The 27,274-nt window shown below is 41.0% G+C and overlaps 1 protein-coding gene across 5 annotated transcripts; it reads left to right on the top strand.

The window, feature by feature from the left end:
- chd2 (chromodomain helicase DNA binding protein 2) lies at window positions 1-26,308 on the top strand. 5 transcript variants are annotated; one of them, XM_047033936.1, is made up of 43 exons: window positions 1-1,084; window positions 2,360-2,417; window positions 2,555-2,614; window positions 5,706-5,760; window positions 5,984-6,105; window positions 7,137-8,865; window positions 9,188-9,296; window positions 12,293-12,527; window positions 12,749-12,835; window positions 14,066-14,127; window positions 14,718-14,831; window positions 15,479-15,646; window positions 15,873-16,012; window positions 16,155-16,380; window positions 16,472-16,572; window positions 16,739-16,780; window positions 16,896-17,077; window positions 17,220-17,344; window positions 17,472-17,688; window positions 17,785-17,874; window positions 17,996-18,186; window positions 18,294-18,482; window positions 18,631-18,793; window positions 18,991-19,143; window positions 19,656-19,727; window positions 19,933-20,082; window positions 20,189-20,337; window positions 20,426-20,522; window positions 20,649-20,741; window positions 20,844-21,017; window positions 21,524-21,735; window positions 21,843-21,982; window positions 22,087-22,225; window positions 22,333-22,483; window positions 22,585-22,707; window positions 22,857-22,979; window positions 23,112-23,252; window positions 23,500-23,613; window positions 23,822-24,000; window positions 24,100-24,199; window positions 24,321-24,522; window positions 24,623-24,872; window positions 24,999-26,308. In XM_047033936.1, exons 7-43 carry the CDS (start codon window positions 9,235-9,237, stop codon window positions 25,288-25,290), a joined length of 5,448 nt encoding a protein of 1,815 aa, XP_046889892.1. In that variant the 5' UTR covers window positions 1-1,084; window positions 2,360-2,417; window positions 2,555-2,614; window positions 5,706-5,760; window positions 5,984-6,105; window positions 7,137-8,865; window positions 9,188-9,234; the 3' UTR covers window positions 25,291-26,308. The 5 variants fall into 5 exon arrangements, with proteins under 5 accessions (XP_046889892.1, XP_046889891.1, XP_046889890.1 ...); XM_047033938.1 differs by lacking the exon at window positions 5,984-6,105 and having other exon boundaries at window positions 354-1,084; window positions 7,137-8,500; window positions 8,811-8,865; XM_047033935.1 differs by having other exon boundaries at window positions 18-1,084; window positions 5,706-6,105.
- The last annotated feature ends 966 nt before the right edge of the window (window positions 26,309-27,274 follow it).

The raw sequence follows: 27,274 nt of genomic DNA, 5'->3' as shown, positions 1-27,274 counted from the left end.
TTACGAGTCATCATCTTTTTGGGATTGGAGGTCGGTTTTATACATTACAAATCATCAAAATGCATAGCTGTCCCACTTTACCTGATGTCCCACATCACCTCAAGTATTTCTGTCTTAACTGTCACAACAAATCTTCCTCGCGCTGTTCTTTGATGTTCGGGTTATTTTGTCCTATTTTGGATATACATTGGACACAGTGCCAACTCAATTCTAAGTAATAAATAACTTAGCCTAAAGCACAACCGTGATGATTTCATTCAATACGATTTCCTCAGAGATCGTAGGAATCTCGAGGGAATCTGCATTTTTCCCAATGTTTCATTTCGGCATTACAGTTTTGTTGCCAGACAGGGAGTCTTTTTAAAGAAATCTTCCACTGTCGTAAGGCAAGAGCGGTTCCAGCTTGCATTTCATTGGTTCATGATGGGGGTGGAGTAGCAGTTATATTTTCAAAATGGAGGTCCCCGTCTTGTTACTGTGTCTGGAGAACACGTCAGCGACTAGGATATTGTGTTATTATTGACGTATGCAACTAATTCGATCCCAGCTGCCGACCTATGCTTTTGTATCAGGGCTATTATTTTGATTAAATAGCATAGGCTTGGCACAACAAACATTGTGTAAAAATATGTTCAATGATGTCGGTCATCTCAACTAGTTGACTGATAAAGCAACACTGTAGTTAATTATTGTCTTAAGATGAGTTGTTTTCCATCGTGTAGCGATTCGTTGATGAGCAGTAGCCTACACGTTTGGCTTGTAACATTTGGTGAAAAGGAAATAATCAAATAAATACCGTGCGTTAAAGGGAATAAACAAAAGGCTGTGTTGCCTAGGGTGCAAGTGCGTTTCATTTGTTTCTGAGTGCGGATACGTTGAGAGGGAGAGAGAGGAGGGGGCAAAGCTGAGTATTACAGCGCAAAGCTAGAGGGAAAGACACACAGAAGAGGACAGCACTGAGAAGGAGACGGAGATGGGGTACACAGCTGTCAGGGAGAAGATCCTACAAAAACAACCAGAAATGTCCAGAAATACGGCACCCGACCGTGTAGATGAGAAGGGGTAACACCTTTCCTGGAAATGGGTAAGAATTAAATTGATAACTTACTTTAAATGCTTGTAAACGAGTTGAAAGGATAAGCCAATATGGAGGAAAGAACGACGATTCACAGCCCTGTAGTCAAAATGGCCATGATGGTTCCTCAGCCAAGAATTATAAAACATATTTTTTGTTCACGGCATATCATCTTGCATTTGTAATTCACAATATGCTTCGAGGATATCGTTGTGTTTAAAGAGAGTAAAGTTTACATTCAAAGGACACACATTTGTGGGAATACTTACGAGTTTTCCAACCTACGCAGTTAAAATTTGCTTTGTCCTTGAAAGGGCAAACGCCCTTGTCTGGATCTAAGAGGTCTGAAGTATAAAATATATAGAAATCACTTGAAAGACGTACATTCTAAAGTGTAATACTGATTAGAATGTGATGTGGCTGTGGTAAGATGTCGAATAATTTAAGTTTACTACGAATTCAGATTTTTTTTTCTTCTAAATGTTTTTTATTAGAATCAATCTCCTTAATACATTGAATAAAATAGTTGTAAACCGAAGTTAAAAAACTTTGAAGCCATGCCCTGGTCAAATGCAGGTAAACCTGTTTTGAGATTTTAATACTATGGTAGGCTATATAGATATAAATATATATTTATAGAGGAAATAAAAAAGATATATATATAAGAGTAGATTTAGTATTTGGACCATGTAAAGTTTATACACATTATATCGATAATCAAGATTAAAATTAATTTCTGGAGTATAAATATATTTAGAATGTAAAACAGGGTGTTGGCTGTTAACTCTTTGTGGTACTGATGGAAATAAAGTCACTTAAATAATAATTTAAATTTCTTTGGGTTATTATTTCAGTTTAGAAGTCTATCTCAAGTAAAATGTTTACTTACATCGCGAATGTTACTTTGAAAGTGAAGTAATTTATCTAGCAATACATGTGATTTTCTTAGTATTTTCTAATGCCAAGGTCACAGTCAATATCTTATTGAAATATCTACATGAAATATGTATTGAAAACTAGTTTAGTGTAGGAGTTTACTGTTTTAAAACTGTTTCAGATAAGTCTAGATGCAGGAATGTTGATATTAACATTTAAGAGTAGTACACCTTCTAATTTATATTTAAAATAATTTCAAAAAACAAGAATGTGATGTAGCCTGATACTGAAATGGGTTACATAAATAATAAAAAATGACTAACTCAGGCTGTTAAGGTCATTTTCATTGGTTGGTAAGGATTTTGCTAGACTCAGACAACATAATAACCATATTTATTTTTGTTTTAGGAACCGCTACTGGTTGAAGAAACACGTAAAAGAATAAAAATGATCAGCCTGTGGAATGGTAAGTCAATGTGTAAACAAGTTGTGATAGCTAAATTTGCGTTTTGAGTTTGTATTTACCGTTATATAAGGTTCACCAGTAGGTTGTGCTGTTCTCCCCTTTTATTTTTTGGTGTGTTTTCTTCCTAACTTTTGAAGGTTTGTCAGTTCTACCGTTGGCCAGATTGAAGACTTGAAGAATTGCTGTGACCAAGACTTGTAAGTATATATCTTCACGTTAACCTAAATTTAACAAGTATTAACATTGTCCCTCATATCTATATTTGAAAAAATTATATATCACTGGACTATGAATGGTATTGAATGGTATGGTATTATTAATTCATACTATTTATAGATTTGTAGATCTTGTTGAAACAAAATCTTACTTCAACTGGTGTTTGGCCCTGGTACTGTTCCTTAATTTTTTTTAGTTAATTTCACTTTATAAACTTGACTAAATCCCTAATTCTTGCTGCAAGCACTTAGTGCATTATGATTTAAATTAAATTAACTTTAAATAAAACATCTGTGGTAGAGGTTATTTGTACATATACATTTCAAAGGTCGGAAATTTTAATATTGTAGTCTGGTATTGAAGGTTTCTTCAGTTCCTCAAAATGGAGACAACTACAATAGTGGATTGCGTGGTCACTGTTATTGGAACCCTAATTAAGCATTATCATGCAGACTGCTACATGAATACTGGCAAATGAATGGTGGTATCAAGTTTTTAGAAAGCCTTACACTGTTTTGGACATTTTAGTTTCTGGAAATCCATCAAACATTTTTCTAAAATCTTGTCAGTCAGCCAGGCTTTTTAGGACCAGGATCCAAACAATAGAGGATTTGCCTTACAGTGCGTGTCCACTGCAGCGACGCGAATCGCTCGCCTTCCCACAGTTCACCACGCTCGGGGGCGTTTCAAACATATTAATGTAGAATGTAGTTCTCTAAAGTCACTGTTGTAGTTGTCATGGCCAAGTGTGCATACCTGGGTTTACGTAGTTGCAACATCGATCAAAATACAACTTGTATTCAACTGTTTAATAGACATACCCGTTGACATGTGTAAAAAAACGTTTTACTATATTCCTCAGTCTCTGCTAATCTGTCGATACGATAGGGAGTTTCAGCCGGGCTAGCTAGCTCTAGCTCTTTACCACAGAACGAAGTTACGTAATGTGACTAAACTGAATTTGAAAGTACAAGCACCCACAACTTCTGCAAACCTTGCGCCATGCATCTTTTTTTTAAATTAACATCTCTGTACGAATACAGCTATGTATCGTACAGGACTGGGTAAGCGGCCACACAAACGATTAGTTTCTCCTCCACCTTGGAACCTAGAAAACTAGAAATGTTTACCATGGTTGCTACTTTACGGGAAACAAGAAAACACTCCGATTGGCCATCGCTAGCAAAAATCGCTCCTCATTTGCATAAAGTTGAGAAAATCTCAACTCTGTCGCGTCGCTACCCACAATGCACCACACAAGCGATTCGCCTGGCTCCATACAAAATGAATGGAAAACATGTTGTCGCTCGCATCGCGTCGCTGCAGTGGACACGCACTGTTAGTCTCCACCCCCTCAGTGTCCACCCCATTAGTCTCTACCCCCTTAACGTTGATGTTCTCCGTTTCCACTGTTACATTTCGATTTGCGTGAAATTACTTTCCCAAAAATTTTGAAATGGTCTACGTTTTTATCCTAACCATTCGATGTGCAATACTTATGAAGTGAATTGGAATTGTGTATGGGTTGTAATAAAATACGCCTTTTCAACTAAATATATAATGTCTTTGTCTGTTTTTAAAACAAGATAAAGACCAGGAATATTATATACAACAAGTTAATTTAAAATGCAACTCTTAAATGTAATGCTAATGGTAACTGCATTGTATACAAGTCCTTAAAATGTTTGTACAATCCAAATCATTTACAGTACCCTTAACGCCCCTAAAAGGTAGCTAATTTTGCCAATGTAAGTCTTTTCTACAGGAGATAGAATGTCTTTCTGATGTCCCAATGTTAGTGCCTCCCTTTATCTTTGGGATCAGACAATCTGCCAGGTCACAGGGCTTATTAAAATGTTTTTACTTGGTAGCACTGGTGCTGCCAACAAGTTAGGAGCCCCCACTAAAGATTTTTATATTGTCTTTCCCGCTCTTCAAATTTTGAGCATGAGCTCCAGTCACATGACAACGGAGCGTGGTGACAAGAAGTGATTGATGGCAAATTTGAACCCATCTAAAATCTGCATTAAAGTTATGTAATGTTGGATAGAACGTTAGTCTCTGTAGATAGCTCACAGCAGTCACATACTGTGCGGTAGGCTATTTAGCGAGCGTCTGGTAAAGAAATTAAAACAGGTCGCACCATAATGATTATTTGCACTTGCACAAATGCTAGAAAATATATTTTGTCAATTGCACAGATACAATTTCGGGAGCATATGCGACCATTTCGAGAGAATTTTCAAGCCCTGGGTTATGTTTTATTTACTCTGGCAGGTTGGTCTGGTCACCCTTTATTCAAACAAATTTCCCTTCAACCAGAATCTCGTTGGGCCAATCACAACTGTTTATCTGATAAGGGGTGGGTTCAATAAGATGATTGTACAGAGTAGCGCTGCTTTCCCAAATAACCAAGCTAACATTTTGTTGCCCTGATTGGTTATATAGCCAATTGCGTCCAGAGGCATTTTGGTCTGCGCCCATTGGTAATGCCCCATGGAAAGTGAAAAAAAGAACTGAGGGCTTCCACACTCATTCACATTAGTGAATTTGTCTGGTGATGCTAGCTCACCTTATTAACCCGTTAAGGAGTAGCATCACACATGTGATCGTTCAAATGCGGGTCCCAATAACATGCGTAACGCGCATATGTTATTCGAAAATTCTAATTGAATATTTTCAAATTTGACAAAAACGATGCGACGAACGCTTAAGTACTTCAAAATGTACAAATGAGAAAGCTAACAAGTAACACTAGCATGGTAGTGGCATTGCTACGAGTATTATGCCAGTTTAGTTAGCCCGAAAGCGAACTAAAGCTAGCTAGCTGCCGTTTCGGAAAAATAACTTGCGCTGTGGGGACCGTCGGAAATATTGAGAACTCACGCATCTAAAGATGAATCTGATATTACACAACAGATGTCCAGAATGGTCAAATGTTTTATTTCCATATCTTAAACATATGTATCCAAAAAGATCATTTCTTAATTTGATATTTAAAAAATCTACCAAGTGCTTCAGAAACACTCAAACCTTTTCCCTTTTTCATATTTTTTGTCTTATCCCACACAGAATCATGAGGACTTACTTCTTGTTGTCATCTCGATTGAAACTAGAAGACGTCTCTGTAAGTCTCAGTAATTATTATCAGCTTAGATTATAGAATGTTTCATAACATGTTGTTGCATTAGTTGGTATTTTTTACAATGTGTTTGATAGATAGTAATGCTTATTACCAAGCATTCTAGGACAGGGTGGTAGTGACACTGACGTGTGGAGCATCATAGCAATCCAGAACTATTTTCTGGCAATGGTAGATCCACAGCAACTAAAGGCGCTTTCTGTTTTAGATTTTGTTGCAAGAACCAATCAACCAACATGTTCATTTTGCCTACCTCAAATACTGAACATATTGAAGACTAAGCAGGACCTGTAATGTGCAGTGTTTTCTTGATATGAGTGTCTTGAGAAGGTAATGAAATACCTTCCCATACCTTACCAACGGTCAATTTGAAAACCAATCTGCTTCTACTGGAGCCAATTATTTTTTAGATTTTACCTAACCTTTACTTAACCACTTTTTAAAAGTTGAGGATCACAAAAACAATTTCAAATCATCCTTCTTTGGCTCAGAGAAACAGGGCATGGATTGGATGTTCTACGGACTCCAGTTGAATTCAATCAAGGGTATCATATCCATTCTCAACAGAAATGTAAACAATTTGTAATTAGTTGAGTTTTCTTGGTCAATTCCCGTTTTTATGAGAAAGTTTAAGGATGGCCAAGTATTATTGGATGTTATAGTTTAGTCTGTGTACTTTCTCAATAGGAATCTTGTTTGCTGGTTTTGCCAATCACAAGTTCATGCAGTTTTCCATTATGCTTTATAAAGATAGTTTTGGTGTTATAAATGGTGTTACAAATATTTGTGCCTCCATCAAGGTAAAAATCAAGCTGCATTACTTAAGAAATGCATGAAAGGGTATGTTTTTGTTACCCTCAGTTTGGCTCTGGCTAGCATAAACTTTGGTTTCAGTGAGCCCCCTTGTGGCCAGTTAAGGTATTATTGAGTAGCTTGAAAATAAAGTTGGACAAATACTTCATACTATAAATTCATACCATCCACCATTTAAAAAGTTAGTGATTCATTGTATTTCATAAAACATCAATATTTCAAATATAAAAGTATAAATGTTGCCCAGTTGATCTTATGGTGAATTATTTGAATAAACAATGCTGAACGCATTCAGTCCTTAAGCATGAATGGTCAATGCTTTGACAGAAGATATTTTTTTCATGGTTTGTTATGTATTAAGATATTAAAGCCATCTGAAATTTTATTTATTGACTAACTTGTCATTATGCTACTCGGTATATAAGCATAGTTATTTAGATATTAAATTGTATGCATGCAATTTTGAATTTATGGAATTTCAAACACTGTATTAACTGAATGTAACTTAGGTGTTCAACTGAATTTCCTTTGTTTTTGATTCCATTAAGACCCCATTGAAATGGACACAATGGACGCAGAGACTACACACGTTGAGATGAAGATGGCGGCTAAGATTTTCAGTTTTATCGTATTTTGGAGTTCCCTTTTTTTTTTAAAGCTCTTTTAAAAAATCAGGATCAACAAGTGGCTTTACACTTGGGGGAAACCTATCCCCCTTGTTGGAATCTTGTGGTCATTAGAAAAATATTTTTGACACCTATGTTCCTCGTTTCTTGAATGCATCAAAATTGTAAATACAAATTCAATTATCTGTACATTTTCAATTAGAATGTTGAATAAAATGCACATACATTTAACTTTTCTGATTTTGTTCATATTTTCGTATGCAGGAACTCGAAATTTTATCGGCGTTAAGCAAAAAACTTTTTTTACTCATGAAGTTTATCCAGCAATTTAGTCTTGATGAAGGATTTTTTGCATTTTTCTATTTAAGAATGTATTTCATGTTACCTTCCTATCTTATGTGAGGACTCTTTCTGCCACCCCCTAGAGGGCTAATCAAACCACATCAGAAAGCTTTTAGGGTTTAGGTGCTTCCCTAAAACAATGATTCTTTTATGGCTAAAATGGGATGGAAGCCAGTAAGCTAGCTAAAAGAGTTTTTGTTGGATACGTTTCTCAGTTTAAGGATCAACTATTTCTGGTTGGTGTTGTTTAGCAGTAACCTCCATTGTAAGACCTCCAAGATGTGTATTTCCGTTGACGTAGCCTTAGGGTCGGGTGCCCAAAGTGCCGATATCCAAAAGCTTCCTACACATAATAATGCTCTTGACTGGATAACTTAAAAATAAATACAAATAAAACATCTGTGTGGAAGTTAAGCACTGGTTCAGTTGCGGACGTTAATTAATCAACTTTATTTTCTACCACTATATTTGTAATAGGTATTTAATGATGACAAAATATTTTTATTGCTGTGTTTGTAGTGGGCCAAAGTCACTTCAAAATGGCTTCTATAGAACTAGTTCCTGTCTGAACAGGAAATGATGTCTAGATCTAAAGTAAAGTGTACAATTATACAATTCTAAGACTTTTTAGCATGAGTGGATATAACTCCACGTACAGCCATGTTCAATAGCTAAAAAGTAAACAAATACATTTAAATTCATCATGATTTAAGAGAGCCTTTTTAATACAAAATATAGGGGGGAGGGACTATACAGCATCACCTGAGTGTGGGGTAAATGGAAATAACGTCAATCAAAGGCAAAGCTTTTCAGAGCTAGGAAGGAGCTCTAGATGGCGGATGAGCCTTGGGAAGTGGAGCTGTTCATTGGGCTTTTGTCAAGCTTTTTCTCTTCACTGAAATCCCTCAGGAGGGGGGCTATTTTGACATTAATATTCGAAAAAGGTTAACGATTCATGTTTTAATCAGTTAGAGCATATTTCTACGCCATTTAGTGCTTTATTGTGTCGTGTAAGGACGTCTTTGCTCAGCGTATGCGCGAGTCGTTGTTTTCTCTACCCTGGGTTGGCAGCCATGGCGCGCCTCCATTTATAGTGTGCTCCGTGAGGAGCCCAAGCCTTACCGTCTCTCTCGCACTGTAGTAGAATTAACTGTCTTTTTAAATAACAACTACATATTTGTTCCTATTTGTTTAAAGTAGTTTTTCGTTTTTGCTCAACCTTATTTTGTTATATTTTCACAATTATTACATAAGTAATATAGCGGAGGTGAATCTAATATCGCATCATACCTTACTGTACATGGAATAGGTATGTTTACATTTTACTACTGCTGTTTTCAAGTGATTTATAATTTTATATCACGTTTTCATAGTTCTTTGTCTGATGACGCAGTTAGAATTAATGCATGTGGCTTGTTACGTGGGTATCATTGAAACACTGGATCACTGGATTTTAACCGAATCAAATCATGACATGCCATTTGTTTATCATTATTTTTATTTGAAAAGTCTCAAATAATATATTCTAGACAATGCATCTACCAATCCCTATGTCGCAACGTCAATGCTTTTACTACACTCTGAAAAAAAACAAGCTTTTGGGACTTCATCCCTGTTCTAACTTTCTATAGTGAATACCAGGACATAAGGTCACCAATTCAAAGTTTCAAGATAAATAATGATGAAGAACAAGAATAAAAAGCAAGAGGATGAAGGTTCGACTAAAAGCAATGCATCAAGGTATGATTCAATATATTTAACCTTTTTGACATTGTTTTGATTGTTTACATTTTCAAGCTTGGTTGATCACCTGTGGACACACATGACATTATTTTTTACCAGTTTCATATCAATGACCTTGGTTGTGTTTAATAGCCACACCCTTATTTTCCCTGCATTTCTGACAGTTAACACTGATCTCTCAGGCCCATGTAATGTACATTGTCAATCGTTATGACAAGAGTTGATCTTCATGGCCTGCCTTTTCAAATGCACAATCACAATTGTTTTGTTTTTTGCTACCATGTACTATATGACCTTGTCAAGTACAAGTACATGTTATTAGTCAGCTGCATTGCACCATTTTACCATAGTATGTTGACTTTATTGTGGAACATTTGATATACCACTTTCATTTTCATTCATCATCAGAAACATGTGGTGCCAGACAAAAAAAAATAGTATTGATTGTCAATGTGTTATGAGGGCATTTCCAATTGATACATGGGCTTTAAACATGCTTCATAATTCATCTTTATTTTACTGTTAAGATAAAGATTTTCATTTATAAAACATTATGCATTTCTAAGGACAGTTAGGAAGACGCATTTATACCTTAATTTAGAGTAAAGAAAGGTTTACAGATGCATTTTGGTGACATAACCTCTGATCCTTATTCATATTAACTATGTAAGTCAAATTTCCTGATTTGTTACCTAGGCTATAGGTAGAATTGTATTTGATTAGGATAGGGGGTGAAGTATTTCACAATGTGTTTTGAGACTTGTAATCTGTTAAAAACCTGTAGGTTTAATTATAACTAGGCTATATACTTACGACCATTACATTGACTTTGTTGCTTGGAGACTTAAATATGATACATCATTCATTAAAAACCCAGAAATTACATAGGGATTTTCTTGCCAAGAGGCAAAGTGGCAAACTGTCAAAGTTTAACAGTAACATTGTGTATGTTGATATAGACAGCATATTTTCCTCATTAGGCTACTTATAACATGTCTTGCCTACACCTTTCAGTTATATATACTTTGTTTGGAGTTAAGTCAGCAATTCTTACTATGAAGTTCTAAAACATTATCTCACAATCTTTTGATTCTCCTTTTCCCACTTTCTGACAACACATAGTGTGAATTGTGATGGGGCAATTTCTCAGTTTTCATAGCATTCCTACAAGTGCTTGGCAGTGGTTGGCATATTTTTGGTTTTTTTAGACTTAAAACTTAGAATATTAACTACTTTTTCAATGTGAAAACAGAAATAACAAATGTATTTTTATCAATAAAGATTAAATTATTATTATGACCTCATACTCATGTGATCAGATTATTTGGGTGCCACATTAAGAGAAAGTACAATACATTGTGACCCAAGAGCCATTGTTTTTCAGCACAGTCAGACAATTATCAACAGATTGTAAATTAAAAAATGGTAAGTGCAAATGTTTAATCTGTAAAATGACAATTTAGGCATTCAAGTCTACAGTTTTGTTCGTGACTGTTCACGGCAGCTGATTACAGAGTTACAAGCCACAAACCCATACCAGCATTGTCACATTTTCACTCTGCCCTCAGTCTTGATTTCTATATGTAGTGCATGTTGAAAGGTCATTTGTGCTGAATTGGTGCTGTGACTGGGTGCTTCGACTGGGCAGATGGCAGCCATTTTAGTAACCTATCACAATTCTGAAAGTCCTGCACCACTAAATTAGGTCCTGTATCACTGTTTGCCCTTTGTTTGTGATCACTATAGAGTCACATAGTAGTTGAATAGCATGAGAGGAAGTGGTTCAACAATGTAGGCCACTATTTTACAGATTGTACTGAAAGTCACTTAGAAAAACCCAAAATGGCCCTTGTATTGTGCTGCATAGCTAGTATGACTTTCTGCTAGAAAGTGCTCAGAACTACAGGAAGATGGAACAGGAAGTTGGTTCAAAGGTCAGAAGCTTGTACATTGAGCTGGGATAGGCTAACGTTCCACCTAGCAACCCACAAGCCTATAGTAATTGAGTTTAGGTTTTTGTCCCTCCCATTTGTGACCTCACTCAGGAAGGAGATGGTTTCGTACTTGGTCAGCAGGAGCTGCATTCTCAATCTCCGACAGGCAGACAAGTCCGACAAGTCTGTCTGGATAACGTAAATGGCAAACACATTTATTTATTTTGGTTTGAAACTGGTGCTGATATCACTGTTAAATAAGATTTAGGCTTGTATCATGTACAACTATCATTGTTAAATTTAAAATGATCCGTAGTCTCCTTTAAAAGATTCACGCTCGTCTTATTTATGCTAGAGAGTGTAAACGACGTAATCAAAAGATACACTTATCATTACAGATGCATTGAAATTGCTTAAATAGCTAATGAGATGCTATAGGGAGTAGTGTGTGTCAATTTTAACCAATATGGCAGTCCCTTATGGGATCTATTTTGAAATGCCAGGTGGTGTGCACCCTCCAGTGTCTGTTATGGGTACTGTATTTGTTCACAGCCAGATCGGATCAGTCAACTACTCGACTGCCAATTCTTTTCTGACATTGTTTTGAGAGAAAATGCAATAAATGTTGCAAATGCAATGTTTTAAGTTGTCATGTTTGAGATATATATATATTATATATATTTGTATCACACTCAATGGGGCGAATTATTCCTAAACTACAATGACACAATCCTTCATGTTTTTATTATTCAGTCTGTTGATTCTTTTGTTGATTCTTTAATGCTTTTCCTGTCTGTAGCCCCTCAGTATGTGTGGGGCTGTCATAAAGTGTTGTCATTAACATAAGAATGGTTCAGTATTGCTGTCAAATTTACTGTAAATATCACAAATCTGTACACTTAAGGAATACATTAATTGTCCATCGAATGTTCCTGAATATAAAATTAAGAGCTTTGGTTTGTTCTTTTTTTGTTTTTATTTGAAATGCATAATCAACATTATCCAGCTCTATCAAAGGGGAAAGTCTGAATTACTGCACCATTTTTTTTTATACTGTAGCCACTCGGCTTCAGAAGAATCCAACCACTCAGGGTCGGAATCAGGCAGTCACTCGGAGAGTGAGCGTGGCAGCCTGAGGAGAACGTTGCACCACTCTGCTTCCAACAGTTCCTCAGAATCTGAGAGCCACTCGGAGTCCGAGAGTGAATCTACAGGGTCCAAGTCCCAGCAACATTCCACTGATGTGAAGGACAAGCCAGTTAGAAAGAAGGACAGTCTAGCAGATGTAAAGAAGGTGAAGAAGTCACTTCTGGCTTACCAACCAGTTAATTATTGGCCACTGCTTTCCTGGAATTAATCGTATTTCCATAGGTTGCAGGCCATCTAGGCACTTGTAGTCTAAATCACATGGCCAGTTATGCAGTTATGATCGTTTTACAGTATTTCTGTGTACATTTAGAATATTAGTAATTATGAAGTGTGGTTCCGTTTGGTGACGTTACGTTCTGATTACAGATGTGGGAAGAACATCCCGATGTCTACGGAGTCAGGCGCTCAAGTCGCAGCAGACAAGAACCTGCCCGTCTCAATATCGGAGCTGGGGTAAGAGGTCCATGATGGGACTTCTATGGAAATCAACAGACGTTAACACCGATCATAGAGTTGATATTCAAATATACCATTTCAGAATTCCCAAGATTGCATATCGGCATACTCACAACACAAGCTACACAATGTACCAAAATTGGAGCCACAGTAACATAATAATTGTTCTTGGACTGACAATAAAATAAGAGAATCTGGTAGTGCAGCAAAGACTGCAGTTTCAAATATTGATCAATTATAAAGTTGCACCATCTAGTGGTTTTGATGTGTAAGCAACGATTGTAACAATCAGTTTTTCATAACCATTTGGCACCATACGTTCCAGAATCTTAAATCCACTTTAACTATGTCAGGATAAGTCTGCATGGGTGTTAGCTGCTTAACCCTGACCCTCTTATTGAAGAAGATGCAAAACATTTGTAAACCAAAGAGACATGGAGTAAATGGAAATATGTCATAGTACACTGATCAGCCATAACATTATGACCACCTTCCTAATATTGTGTAGGTCCCCCTTATGCTACCAAAATAGCCTTGACCTGTTGAGGCATGGACTCCACTAGACCTCTGAAGGTGTACTGCGGTATCTGGCACCAAGATATTAGCAGCAGATCCTTTAAATCCTGTAAGTTGCGAGGTGGGGCAGTGGACGGGGTCAGCATGGACAACCCATATGCAACAAACTGCGATGCACTGTGTTCTGACACCTTTCTTTCATAACCAGCCTTCACTTTTTCAACTATTTTGAGCTACAATAGCTCGTTTGTTGGATTGTACCACATGGGCCAGCCTTTGCTCCCCATGCGCATCAGTGAGTCTTGCCCATGACCCTGTTGCTGGTTCACCGCTTTTCCTTCCTTGGATTGCTTTTGATGGGTATCGGCCACTGCAGACTGGGAACACCCCACAAAAGCTGCAGTTTTGGAGATGCTCTGACCTAGTCGTCTTGCCATCACAATTTGGCCCTTGTCAAAGTTGCGCAAATCCTTACGCTTGCCCATTTTCCCTTGCACGCTTGCACATTAACTTTGAGTACAAAATGTGAACTTTAATGCCTATTATATCCCACCCACTGACATGTGCCATGATAGCAAGACAATACGTGGTATTCACTTCACCTGTCAGTGCTCATAATGTCATGGCTGATCGGTGTATATTTCCCTACAATATAGAGAATCTTCCAATAACCATTTAGTTGAGATTTAATCAAATATATGCACATTTTAGGGCAGCAGTGAGTCTGAAGGTGGAAGTCCCAAACGAAAAGGACCACGTCCGAAAAAGAAAGAGTAAGTATTGAGACTGCAGCAATGTGTAAGACAACATCTTTTGCATGGTTATTCAGTTTCATTTTTGTTGTTCCTTTGGGAGTATTACAAGCACTTAAATCCATCTTATTTGACATTGCTTCTAGTCTGGCAACATATTTGCTGCTGTATTGGCACTCCTTCAAACAAAATGGCATATATTTGAAATGAGGTTTTATATGATATTTTAGTTGTTCGACTTTGAACACGTAGTTCCTTGCTCACTAAATATTATAGTGCTCTCTGGATCCGAGTGCTTTTCCATAATAGTCTGACCATTCAGATCCCATCATTCACTCATGTTCCACAATAATTGTTCTGTGCAGTGCTGTGTTTGTAAGTGCTCCCTATCATTGTGTTCATTCAAATTTGGGTGTCTGTACTCCAAATTGAAATTAGTGGGAGTTTCAGCCGGCTAGACTGAGGCAGCTCGGAGAACTTTAGTGGTGACACTTGGTAGTGTGATTAGTAAGCCTGTTATGATGTAATTCGGCATAATAGATGGACTCCAATTTTATACTTTAGTCCAATGATTGGCCTTGAGGGTGAACTGTTGGTATTTCTGTGTTAAGAAATACCTGGAAAGATGATGACTCAAATGATGAAGAGGAGGATGAGGATGCCAGCAGTGCAGACAGTGAGCAAGAAGAAAAAAAAGTTAGATCCAGACGTCTTCCTGCTAGAAGGTAAGACTGTAGCGAAGGCTGGCCTTCAGATGGCTCGTCTAGTCTGTCTCAACTCACTTCATTCTCATTGTGTGATCAGTCGTCTTAATTTCACTGTGTTTTGGCTTCGGGGAGCAAATGTGAATGACCTGTTTAGGATTCTCAACCATACTGTAATGTTTTCATAATGAGACGTTGCCAAATGTAGAGTATTTCTTACATTTGAGTAAAAAGTGAGAAGAATTTAGTGAGTATTAGATTACTTTGGGGATCCTCAGCAATATCAGTACCACAACCAAAGCACTTTCAAATAAACTTTCTGAAATTTAGTTTAATGATGGGAATTGACAATTGCACGAAACTTTTCCAGTTGTTTTTTTAAGTGTGATGGTGGCCTGCTTGTAAGTAAGTACATTTTATTTACAAAGCACACTTTTAACACAACAAGGCTGACCGAGGTGCCAAACAAAAGCACAAAGACACCAAAAAATATATAGTAAAAACAAAATACAAACAGTCAATGACAGTAAAATAAGTAACATTACAACTCAAGAGGTAGTGGGAAACGCTAGTGCATATCAGTGCATTATAAGTTTGGATTTAAAAACAGACACTGAAGGAGCCTGCCTAATAGAAAGTGCTTGTCCTTGTGTTTTGATATTTTACAGGCCTCAGACTAAATCAACCCCCGTGAAGAAGCAGCAGCTTCAAAAAGGAAGGAAAACCAGGAAACAGGAGTCATCCATCGAGGAAGATGACGATGATGATGACGACGACGACGATGAAGATGACACCCCAAAGAGACAAACCCGTCGTAGAGTGGCAGCAAAAGTCAGGTGTGACACGGGTGTGACACATGCTGGTGCTTCCCAGACCCCATGTTGTAGTTAACTGAGGGAAATCATTTAATTTCTCACCGTCACATTTTGCATTGATAATAACGCAGGTTTTTGGTTTCACAAGGAACCAAATAGCTTTTGTAAACCGCTTCAAACTTTTCGGACTGAGGCGCCCTCATCTCTTGCTAATTCTCCCTTGTCACATGCTGGTTTTGTGTTGCAGTTATAAGGAGGATCAAAATGATTTTGAGACGGACTCTGATGACCTGATAGAGATGGTAGGGGACGTAGCTGAGGAGCAGCAAGATGACGACAGTGAGACCATAGAAAAGGTCATGGACATCAGGATCGGCAAGAAAGGAGGTAGTGAATCTCTACATTGCATCTTATCACTACTCACTTAAAAAAATAAAGACTAAGAGTACAAGTCTACTAGACAGAGAGCTTATGGAACGTATAAGAAATGCCCTCATCTTCCTATTGCATATGTTTGTTTTTCTGTTAGTGACTGGTGCTTCCACTACTCAGTATGCTGTGGAGGCCAACGGGGACCCTGGGGCAGACTTTGACCCAGAGAAAGACGAGGGTGAGACCCACTACCTCATCAAATGGAAAGGCTGGTCCTACATTCACAACACCTGGGAGAGCATTGACTCTCTTACTCAGCAGAAGGTCAAGGGTTCCAAAAAACTGGAGAACTTCAAAAGGAAGAATGATGAGTTGAAGGCATGGTGAGGAACTGAGACCGGTGCCGATAAGTCGTTTTGTTGAAGTATTTTGGTACTCCGTTTGAAACCCGGTGACACATGTAATGTTCTATAGGTTTAGAAAAGCATCTCCAGAGGATATTGAATATTACAACTGCCAGATGGAACTGACCACAGACTTGAATAAGCAGTTCCAAATTGTGGAACGAATCATTGGTAAGAACACTGTAAAAAGTTTGTGAAAGCGTATTTTCAATTGCCAGAAGTGTCTAAATAGTTTTAACAGGAAATGGTATCATATATATTAAAATATCAAATGTTTATTATTTGATATAAAAATATTTATGTGCAACATTTTAATTTAGTTTTTTCTTCTGAACAGCAACTAAAACAGGGAAGATGCCAGGGTCCATTGATTTTCCGTGTAAGTTGGTCCAATCCAGAAAGTTGGAGGTGCGCTTACCACTGCTATATGTACTGTATGATCCCCACATTAAGCCATGTTCACTCTCCACACTCTCTTTTTCTATCCTGAATAGCGCACAGTCACAAGACGGCGTCGTCGTCTGATGAACCTGAGTACTTGTGTAAGTGGATGGGCCTTCCCTACTCCGAGTGCAGCTGGGAAGATGGAGCTCTGGTTCAGAAGAAGTTCCAGCGCTGCATAGATAACTTCAGCAACAGGGACTCCAGCAAAACAATCCCTTCCAAAGAGTGCAAGGTGAATACGCGGTCAGCAGGAAATGCTGACAGAGCTCTGAAAACAGAGCGCCACCTGACCAATGCCCTTCATAAGATGCAGAGCAACATGCAGTGCTGTGTCCTAATCGTGGTGCTACGTTGTTCTCTATTGTCGATCTCAGGTGTTGAAACAACGGCCTCGATTTGTTGCACTGAAAAAGCAACCAACGTACATTGGAAATGAGAACCTGGTGCTGAGAGATTACCAGTTAGATGGACTCAACTGGCTGGCCCATTCCTGGTGCAGGTAACAACCTGAGAATCAGCAATACTTTAACTGTGCTGTATTATAAATTAAAAAACAATAAATAAATATATACATTACATAAATACATGCATATGCAGTATGAGCAATCTGTAATTGTGATCCGCAGGTGCAACAGTGTTATCCTTGCCGATGAGATGGGTCTTGGAAAGACCATCCAGACCATCTCCTTCCTGTCTTACCTTTTCCACCAGCACCAGCTCTATGGGCCTTTCCTGGTGGTGGTGCCCCTGTCAACACTCACCTCCTGGCAGAGGGAGTTTGAAACCTGGGCCCCTGACATGAACGTGGTGGTCTATTTGGGGGATGTTATGAGTAGGAAATCAGTAAGCAGCATCGCTCGTACCAAACATGCAGTTGTTATGAGAGCTCCCAAGATGACTCTGAAATGTTCATCTTCAATATTTTTCTGTCTTAACCAGATCCGCGACTACGAGTGGGTAAACCACCAGACAAAAAGAATCAAGTTCAATGCACTTTTGACCACGTATGAAATTTTACTGAAAGACAAGGTAAGGCATCAGAATATTCTGGGTTCTTTTTCAATAACTTTATAGTAAGTGATTGCTCAAATTTTACGTTGTTGCGCCCTTTTTTCCAGTTTGTCTTATTTGTAACGGACTTATCTTACAGGGGGTTTTGGGGAACATCAACTGGGCCTTTTTGGGTGTGGACGAAGCCCATAGACTGAAGAACGATGACTCGCTGTTATACAAGACCCTCATGGACTTCAGGTCGAATCACAGGCTGCTCATCACTGGCACTCCTCTTCAGAACTCTCTCAAAGAGCTATGGTCCCTACTGCACTTCCTGATGCCTGACAAGTAGGGCTCTCTCGTTTCCCTTCAACTGACAACTCCCCTCAATCTCCGTTGGCTTGCCACCTCAAGTCACAGCAACACCGCATGTGTTCTCCTGCTCTTGTTTGCAGGTTTGAAAGTTGGGATGACTTTGACGATGAGCATGGGAAAGGGAGCGATAACGGCTACCAGAGTCTCCACAAGGTCCTCGAGCCCTTCCTCCTGAGGCGCGTCAAGAAGGATGTGGAGAAGTCCCTTCCTGCCAAGGTGGAGCAGATCCTCCGCGTGGACATGTCAGCCCAGCAGAAACAGTTCTACAAGTGCGTGCCCAAACCCTGTCCAGATTACCCCTCCATCTCGCTCTCCGTCTGACTGCCTTCCTCTGCTGACGATTGGTGTCATGTCTAAAGCAAGCTTCCTCTCTGTCTATTTGCCTCCTTGTCGTCTCGCTTCTGCTGCGTCTGACAGGTGGATCCTCACCAGGAACTACAGAGCGCTTTCCAAAGGCACTCGAGGCAGCTCCTCCGGGTTCCTGAACATCATCATGGAGCTGAAGAAGTGCTGCAACCACGGTTTCCTGATCAAGCAGCCGGAGGAGGGGGAGAACGAGACACAGAAGGAACACCTGCAGGTACGACTGACTGTCTCTCTCAATGGCTTGAGGTGCACGCCTCTAGGCCTCATGGCAGCGGCGAGCGATAATGGATGACAAGAGGTTTGAGCGAAACATAGGCTTCCGCCTGAGGCCATTTTTATGTGTGTATTGACTCTGGTTCCCTGTGTTTGGCTGGTTGTCTGTTTCAACCTTTCTTACTGTGTGTGCCACAGAACCTGGTGAGGGGCAGTGGGAAGCTGGTGCTGCTGGACAAGCTATTGACCAGGCTCCGTGAGCGAGGGAACCGTGTCCTCATCTTCTCCCAGATGGTGCGCATGTTGGATATTCTGGCAGAGTACTTGGCCCAGAAGCGCTACCCATTCCAGGTGAGTGTCCCGTCCCGTCCCCCCCACCAGCCCCAGCCCAGAGGAGTCTAGACGCTATTCAGAACACTCCTGTATGGCCTCATTCCCATGTTTCACTTGTTCTTTGGTCCTCATTACATCTATTATATCCTGTCTGTGGATAGTGACTGCGTTCATAATGAGGATGCTCACAGGGCTGTGGCAAGCTTGGCTTAGGTGCTACCTTACATGATCGGGTTTCAGTGTTGCAGCACACATAACCAAGCAGGCTTGTAACAAATCTGGTTAATTTTATCCGAGTAATTTTTTTATGAGAACTGGAAGGAACCCAGAGAAACGGGGCAGCTAGTATACAGACTTGTGTCTAAGCATGGGTGAACCGTTGCAATGTTCTTTGACAGTAATCAAAGTCATGGATTCCACAACACCATGTTTAACGCTGTGGTGCAACAAGAAACCTTAAGAGTGTAAGCTTGGAAAACTCTCCCAAGATGTAACATTTTGTCTTCCTCTCCCCCTCCCCCCCCCCCAAGCGCTTGGACGGATCCATAAAGGGAGAAATCCGAAAACAAGCCCTTGACCACTTTAATGCTGAAGGATCTGAGGTATGCCAGACAGTATTTCATTGAATGTGATGTACACGGCAGCTCTGAGCAGGGAAAATGTGCATTATTGGATGTAGGAATTTCTAGCTCCAAATCTGTGTCAGAGTGGAGTTGACAGGAGTCTCACTGGCTGTCTGTGTTTATGAAGTGTGTCTGGAGTTGTTGATTCAAGATGGTGATGTTTTTTTTCTCCTCTACCTTCCAGGACTTCTGTTTCCTGCTTTCTACTAGAGCTGGAGGTTTGGGGATTAACTTGGCATCTGCGGACACAGTGGTGATCTTTGATTCTGACTGGAACCCCCAGAATGACCTGCAGGCTCAGGCCAGAGCTCACAGAATTGGCCAGAAAAAACAGGTAGGGCACAGCTAAAACCTGGACTCGCAATTACTATGGAGGACACGTGATTCTTGATATTCTTTTCCATGTTTAGAATATTGAAAATGTCCCTCTTGCTGCTCAGGTGAACATCTATCGATTGGTCACCAAGGGAACAGTGGAAGAGGACATTATTGAGCGAGCCAAGAAGAAGATGGTTTTGGATCATCTTGTCATCCAAAGAATGGACACCACTGGTCGAACTGTTCTAGAGAACAACTCTGGAAATTCAAAGTGTGTAAACCAACTGAATACTCTGTCTTTTGAAGGAGCCTTTGGTAAACAGTCTATCAGGCACTCATTGTTGATGCCTGCTTTACAGTTCTAACCCATTCAACAAAGAGGAACTGACTGCCATCCTGAAGTTTGGAGCAGGAGATCTTTTCAAAGAGGCAGAAGGAGAGGAGTCTGAACCACAGGTATACTCAGAAAGTAGAAGTTTTAAGGTTTTGCATAGATTTACAAAAGGGTCACCCACGAAACTTGAAAACGAAATCCTTCCAGAAGCAAATTGTTATTTGACCCCAACGTTTTTGCCCTCCCAGGAGATGGATATTGATGAGATCTTGCGATTGGCTGAAACACGAGAAAGTGACCAGGGATCGAGTGCCACAGATGAGCTCCTCTCTCAGTTCAAGGTAGGCTTGCTCGTATAATCTTTAGCGAGGCCTTCGGTTTGAAAACACCTGTAGCTCTACGACCCTGCACTTGACGACACTGCCCTCTTCTCCTCCCAACAGGTGGCCAACTTCTCCAACATGGAGGAGAGCGCCCCCGAGATAGAGGGGAGGGCCGTAAAGGACTGGGACGACATCATCCCCGAGGACCAGAGGCGTCGGCTGGAGGAGGAGGAGAAACAGAGGGAGATGGAGGACATCTACATGCTGCCCCGCAGCAGGAGCTCCAACAAGAGGGTGAGGGACGTTAATGCAGGTTCCTCTCTTTGTTTCTCTCTCTCTCGTGCTCTTTCTTTATTTTTCTCGCTCTCTCTGTTTCTTTCTTTTCATTTTCTCTCTCTGTTTCTCTCTCCCTCTCTCTGTTGGTCTCTCTCTTACACACACTTCAGTGCTGGTACCTCTTTGTAACGTTCCCTTGGTGGTGGGGGTGGTGAGCTACGCACTCTCATCCTCTCCTGCTTTCTGCATGTATGATGTCTGATGGGATTTTAATGAGTACTCCTCCGGGTATATTACCCCTTGTGGTGCTACTGTGCGCGTAGTGTATGTGTGCCTAATGTACTGCCCAAGAGGTTTCCTTAACGAATCATTAGCTTCTGGAACTCCGCCAAATCCTTTGTGGTGCATGAACGAATATTCATACCTGCATAATAACTCGAAAGGTTTTGTGGGTTCCTGCATGGACAAAAAGGGTCTCCATTCTAAGTAAAGAGGTAGTCTGATGGCCGTGTGCTTGTTGCCAGGCGCAGGCCAACGACAGCGACAGCGACGTGGGCTCCAAGCTGAAACACCGCTCGTCGGGCTCCGAGAGCGAGACCGACGACAGTGAGGATGACAAGAAGCCCAAGAAGAGGGGCCGGCCCAGAGCCCGCAAGAACAACGTGGAAGGTTTCACCGACGCCGAGATCCGACGCTTCATTAAGGCGTACAAGAAGTTCGGATCTCCTCTAGAAAGGTCTTCACCACTCTGCTACCACCGATACATTGTTAAGTCGGGTCAGCAAGTGAGCCCTTTGACTGTTGGTCCGTTGTTTATACCGTAACAGTGTCTTTCGTTCACAGACTAGAGGGCGTTGCCAGGGACTCTGAGCTCGTGGACAAGTCCATAGCGGACCTGAAGAGACTGGGTGATCTTATCCACAGCAGCTGTGTGACTGCAGTGCAAGAACACGAGGAGCACCTCAAAGAGAACCCCAGCGAAGGTGCGTGTCCGCTTCTTTCCTTGGTGCAAACGTTGACCTCTCCGTGTTTGTGCGCCCGTCGTTTTTGTTTATTTTTATCGAAACGTCTGTGTTTGCTCCTTCAGCCAAAGGTCCCGGGAAGCGCCGAGGGATCAACATCAAGATCTCGGGAGTGCAGGTCAACGCCAAGTCCATCATCCAGCACGAGGAGGAGTTTGAGCCACTGCACAAAGCTGTACCGGCCAATCCCGCCGAGAGGAGCAAGTAAGCTGGCCACCAGCGTGGAGTATAACATAGGGCATCACACAACCTTTTAATCTCATAAATGTCAGCAGAAAATAAGTTTGACTCTTCTATCTTCTTCGACACAGGTTCCAGTTGACCTGCAGAGTGAAAGTGGCTCATTTCGACGTGGACTGGGAGGTACAAGACGACACGCAGCTCCTGCTGGGCATCTATGAACACGGCTACGGCAACTGGGACCTGATCAAGACCGACCCCGACATAAAACTTGCCGACAAGGTACACGCACAAACAGACAGGTTAATTTTCACGGCGTCACTGGATATGTGAACGTGACAGTTGAAGTGGGTGTTTGTTTAACATCCGGTTTGTTTTCATAGATCCTCCCTGATGACCCGAACAAGAAGCCCCAGGGGAAGCAGCTCCAGGCCAGGGCAGACTACCTCCTCAAGCTGCTGAAGAAGGAGGCGGACACTAAGGATCAGTCTAAATCAGGAGAGGAGGTGAGTAGAAAAACGACCTCTTGTCGTGAACCCGCTGACCCGCAAAATGGAGGATGAGAGAATCACAGCTTACACAAAGGAAGCTAACTAACCTGTTTAATCTCCCCCCCCCCCCCCCCCCACACACACACACACACACACACAACTAGACCAAAGCAAAGAAAAGAAAACCCAGAGTGAAGAAGGAGAACAAGGCCCCTAAAGATGAGCAGGGCAATGACATCTCCTCCCCCTGTCTGTCAGACAACCCCTCAGAGGAAGGGGAGGTGAAGGTGAGTGTTTGGGACGGTGGAATTCCATACTAGTACACTGATGTAGAGCTCGTCAGCAACACGATTCCAATTGTATTTAAAGGTCGGCAATTGCTTCCAGCTTATTTATTTGTTCATTTCCTTGTCTAAAAGGATGATGGAGCAGAGAAATCTCCATCAAAGAAGAGACAGAAGAAGAAGGATAACAAAGAGAACAAAGAAAAACAGGGAACTTCAAAAAAAGAGAAAGAAGGGGACAAAGACAAAAAGCGTCCCAAGGGCAAAAAAGATAAGGTATTTTTCCGTTGCGAGCGCCACATATCGTTGTCGTGCACGTATACCATTTCACACTTACTAACCTTTCCTGTTTTGGAACAATTGTCAGGAACAGTTTTTTGTTTCTGTTGTTTGTCTTTGGACATTGCAGATGAATGTAAAGATAATCATAGATTTTTTCACAGGGGTTTGAACAGGGCGTCATTGTATTTGAGGTGTTTGCATGTAGTGCTCTAAGGTTGTTTTTGTGTTCTTACCCTCTCAGGCTAAAGGAGCCAAAGGGAACAAACCCCAAGGGCCAGTGCACATCACTGCTGGGAACGACCCCATTCCTATCGGAGAGGAGGACGAGGAGCTGGACCAGGAGACCTTCAGCATAGTCAGTTATTTACACTCTCTTCTGCTGCTCAAACACAACCATTATGGAGACCACAAGTCCAAGACAAATTATATCATAATAAAATAATAACAGCTACCATGATATTATCTACAAAACTTCATTTGAGTCATCCCAGACATCCTCACTCATGTATGTGGTAATGGAGGATGTTAAACAGATTTTCATGTTAAACTGTGTTTTCCCCCAGTGTAAGGAGCGCATGAGGCCAGTTAAGAAGGCCCTAAAGCAGCTTGATAAGCCTGACGAGGGCCTGTCTGTCCAGGAGCAGCTCCAGCACACAGGAACATGCCTGCTGAAGATAGGAGACCGCATCACCGAGTGCCTCAAGTCCTACAGCGACCCGGAGGACGTCAAAACCTGGCGTCGGTAAGTCGTGGACGAAACTAGCCACGCTCACTAGTCATTTTTCAGGGGAGGTCGATGTCTGTTTTGAAACCCCATTGTGTGTTCTTGTGTCCTCTTCAGAAACCTCTGGATCTTTGTGTCCAAGTTCACGGAGTTTGGTGCGAGGAAACTTCACAAACTTTACAAAATGGCTCTGAAGAAGCGTTCACACGAGGAAGACGTGAGTAGCTGTTTGTCCCTGCTAGTATTCCTATTACCTCAGTACTAAAGCAGTTAGATGTTTAAGACTTAAACATTGGAGTCGTACTGACTGATCTTAACATGCCCTGGGACCTTTCTAGAAGGACCAGAGGAAGAAGGATGACCCCTCGGGTAGGAAGAAGCCCATCAGGTCCGAGACCTCTGGCTCCAGTCGAGAGTCTACGGGGACCCAGCCGTCCTCCAAGTCTCACCCAGGAATAGCCCAGTCTTCTGGGCCAGGCCCGCACGGACACCACAGAGAACCATACAGCCAGGCCAGCAAGAGACACTTTGGAAATGACGGTGAGATGAATACAACCTTTTTGATATTTTTGTCAAATGTTTCATGAAGCTGCACTGATTTCATTCTAAAAACATGCATGTGTTGGTCCGTTCGTTACAGATAGGGGAGACTGGCAGAGAGAACGTAAATACAGTTATCCTGGAAACAGCAACCAGTCCTGGCAAGGGGATCGACATCACCCGTATGACCAGCCACGATACAAGGACCATCACTATGGCGACCGTCGTCCCCATGGAGACTCCTATCGCAGCTCTGGCAGTTACCGTAGCAGCAGCTCCCCCCGGAAGAGGCCGTACGACCAGTATGACAATGACCGAGATCACAGAGGTCATCGCACCTATTACGACAGGCGAGTTACTTACCGTTTTCCCATCCATGTTAATTTCACAGGATAGAATTTGTGTTAATCGAAAGCTGGTATGGTAAAAAGTCTGATCTGTAAAGGTAAGTTTTTTTATTTTGATTGTCATTACAGGCACCCGGACCCCAAAAGGAGACGCTCGGACGAGTTCCGTCCTAACTACCACCAGGGGAGCGGAGGAGGTCATGCTCAGGACTTCAGAAGGATGCCCGAGCACAGGCCCGGCCAGGCCCCAGCAGGGACCGAGCACTACCGGCCCTTACACTCAGACAAACCCCCTCCGTTGTTGGACCCACGCTCCCCACAGGCCCACAAGTCCCCCCAGGACTCCCACTCGCCACTCGAGCGGCCTGCAGAGCAGAAGGGGGACGGGCCAGATGGGACCTGGAACAACAGGAAGTTGTGAAGCCCCTTGCCGCAAACGGAGGGGCTGGACTTGAGGGGCTCATATCGGGAAACGAACGAGGAAGGGGGCGAAGACGCATGCTGCTGATGGACAGGCCTGACGGGGTCGATTGTGCCCTCACTGTTCGGAAGGGAGATGACACCAACTCTGAAAACCAGCAAACCCCCCTCCTTCCCCAATGTGTGATTGTGATAATATACTATGCTTGTGCCCCAACAAGTGAGGAAACAAATATGTGAAAGATACGCTTTATTGTTTGGTTGTTTTTGTTCTGTGTTGGATGGTCCGGGTAATGCTTAAAGAGGATTGGTCCCATGGACTGTTAATTATGAAAATGTTTTGATGCCTAAAAATGAATGATGACTGATCTTGAAACTCTTAAAAAGTGCCTCAAGTATTTGGCCTTTTGAATGGTATAGATATGGGATTATTCTCAAAGGAACAACGCCTTTTTGTTAAACTAAATTACTTTTAAACAGGTGTGATTGGAAGATATTCTGCATTGGATTATGTGAATCACACCTTCACCGGTCAATTCATCTTCATCTTGTCCAGGTTGTTTAGAATTATCATATTTCAAGATATACTTTTTCCTGGTATCGAAATGGTGTTGCATCCACTTTTAAAAATCATCAAGGAATAATAGGTAATCAAGGCTACTTAGTCCTCAAGTACTATTCAAATTGTTTTAGGACATTTTGTATTTCGCATAATGTATACGTCATTACAATCTTAACACATAGTCAACAGTGACCAAAGTATTTGCTGATGGGTTATAACCTAATGGGAAAATAACCTTATCACCAGTATTGGGGGTATTGAATTTTATGTGCAAAGGTCTATAACACTATAATTTTGTCAACAATGTCCATTCAAGCTTTATTTTGTAGCTGTGTGAGGAAAGCCATTTCTGTCACCTTTCTTGAATCTGTATGTCTGTATGAATGTTACTTCAGCTTCATGTTATTCTCAGCACTGCACTACTGGTTGGCTCCACCTATAAAGTATTTAAAATGTCTGATAGTCTCATTCACACGTTCTTTTTGGGTTGAATACATTTTGATGAACAGGGATGGTAATATTAGAATTCAGTAGATTGTTCGAGGAAGAATGGAGTGGACACGCATGCCTGGTAATTGGCTATTATTGGTCTTTTCGTTCCAGTGCCAAACCAGACTGGCCCCAGCTCCAGTCCGTGATATTCTGTGTTTTTCTGTGTGCTTCTCCATCTGTGCCTTATTTCAGTGTATATATTGCTCTGTAAATGGGTTTATGGACATCACTGTAGTCACATACACACAAATGATTGCAGTATTCCGCACTCACTTCTATTGAGATTTTTTTTCAACAGTTGAGTGATGCTTATTGGATTGGGTTCTGGTGTTGGGAACAAAATTATTGAGTTTGTCATGTGCTTTTGCTGCATCCCTTCGAGAATTTTGGGGGAATGACAAACATGATTACACAGGAATCTGTGTATAATGGCCTTTCTTGAGAAATGGCAAACTCTGTTACAGTAACAAGCCAACACCACCCTTTTCCATGTTGTTCTACAGCTCCTAGATTGTATGTTCTTGAAAACATGCCTGAATTATTTATATTTGTGACATAGACACTCATGTGACTGTAAATATGTTTATGAGGCATACATGTAATAAACTTTCCTACATTATGAAACTTGTCCAAAGCTTTGATAATGTGTTTCTTTATCCAGAAGAGTTCATTGAATTGAACACAACCATTTTAGATCAAATGTGTTAGTGTACACAGGTAATTGAAAAATGTTAAGGTAAAATCTTATTTACATTTATTTATGGAGTACACCTCATAACCTGACTCGCTTGTTACACAATCATCTGGTAAGTCATATTTGAAAACATTTTGGAAAAGACAGGCATAAAAAAGTGTCCATCACAGGCTAACTTGGACCACACTCACAGCTGTCAATAGTTGCTCATGGGATGCTGATTGGTTTGGGTACAAA

This window comes from Hypomesus transpacificus, chromosome 14, assembly GCF_021917145.1.
Source record: "Hypomesus transpacificus isolate Combined female chromosome 14, fHypTra1, whole genome shotgun sequence".
Taxonomy (NCBI): Eukaryota; Metazoa; Chordata; class Actinopteri; order Osmeriformes; family Osmeridae; genus Hypomesus; species Hypomesus transpacificus.
The sequence above is the reverse complement of the archived record's forward strand: the minus strand, read 5'-3'. Positions and strand labels throughout refer to the sequence as shown.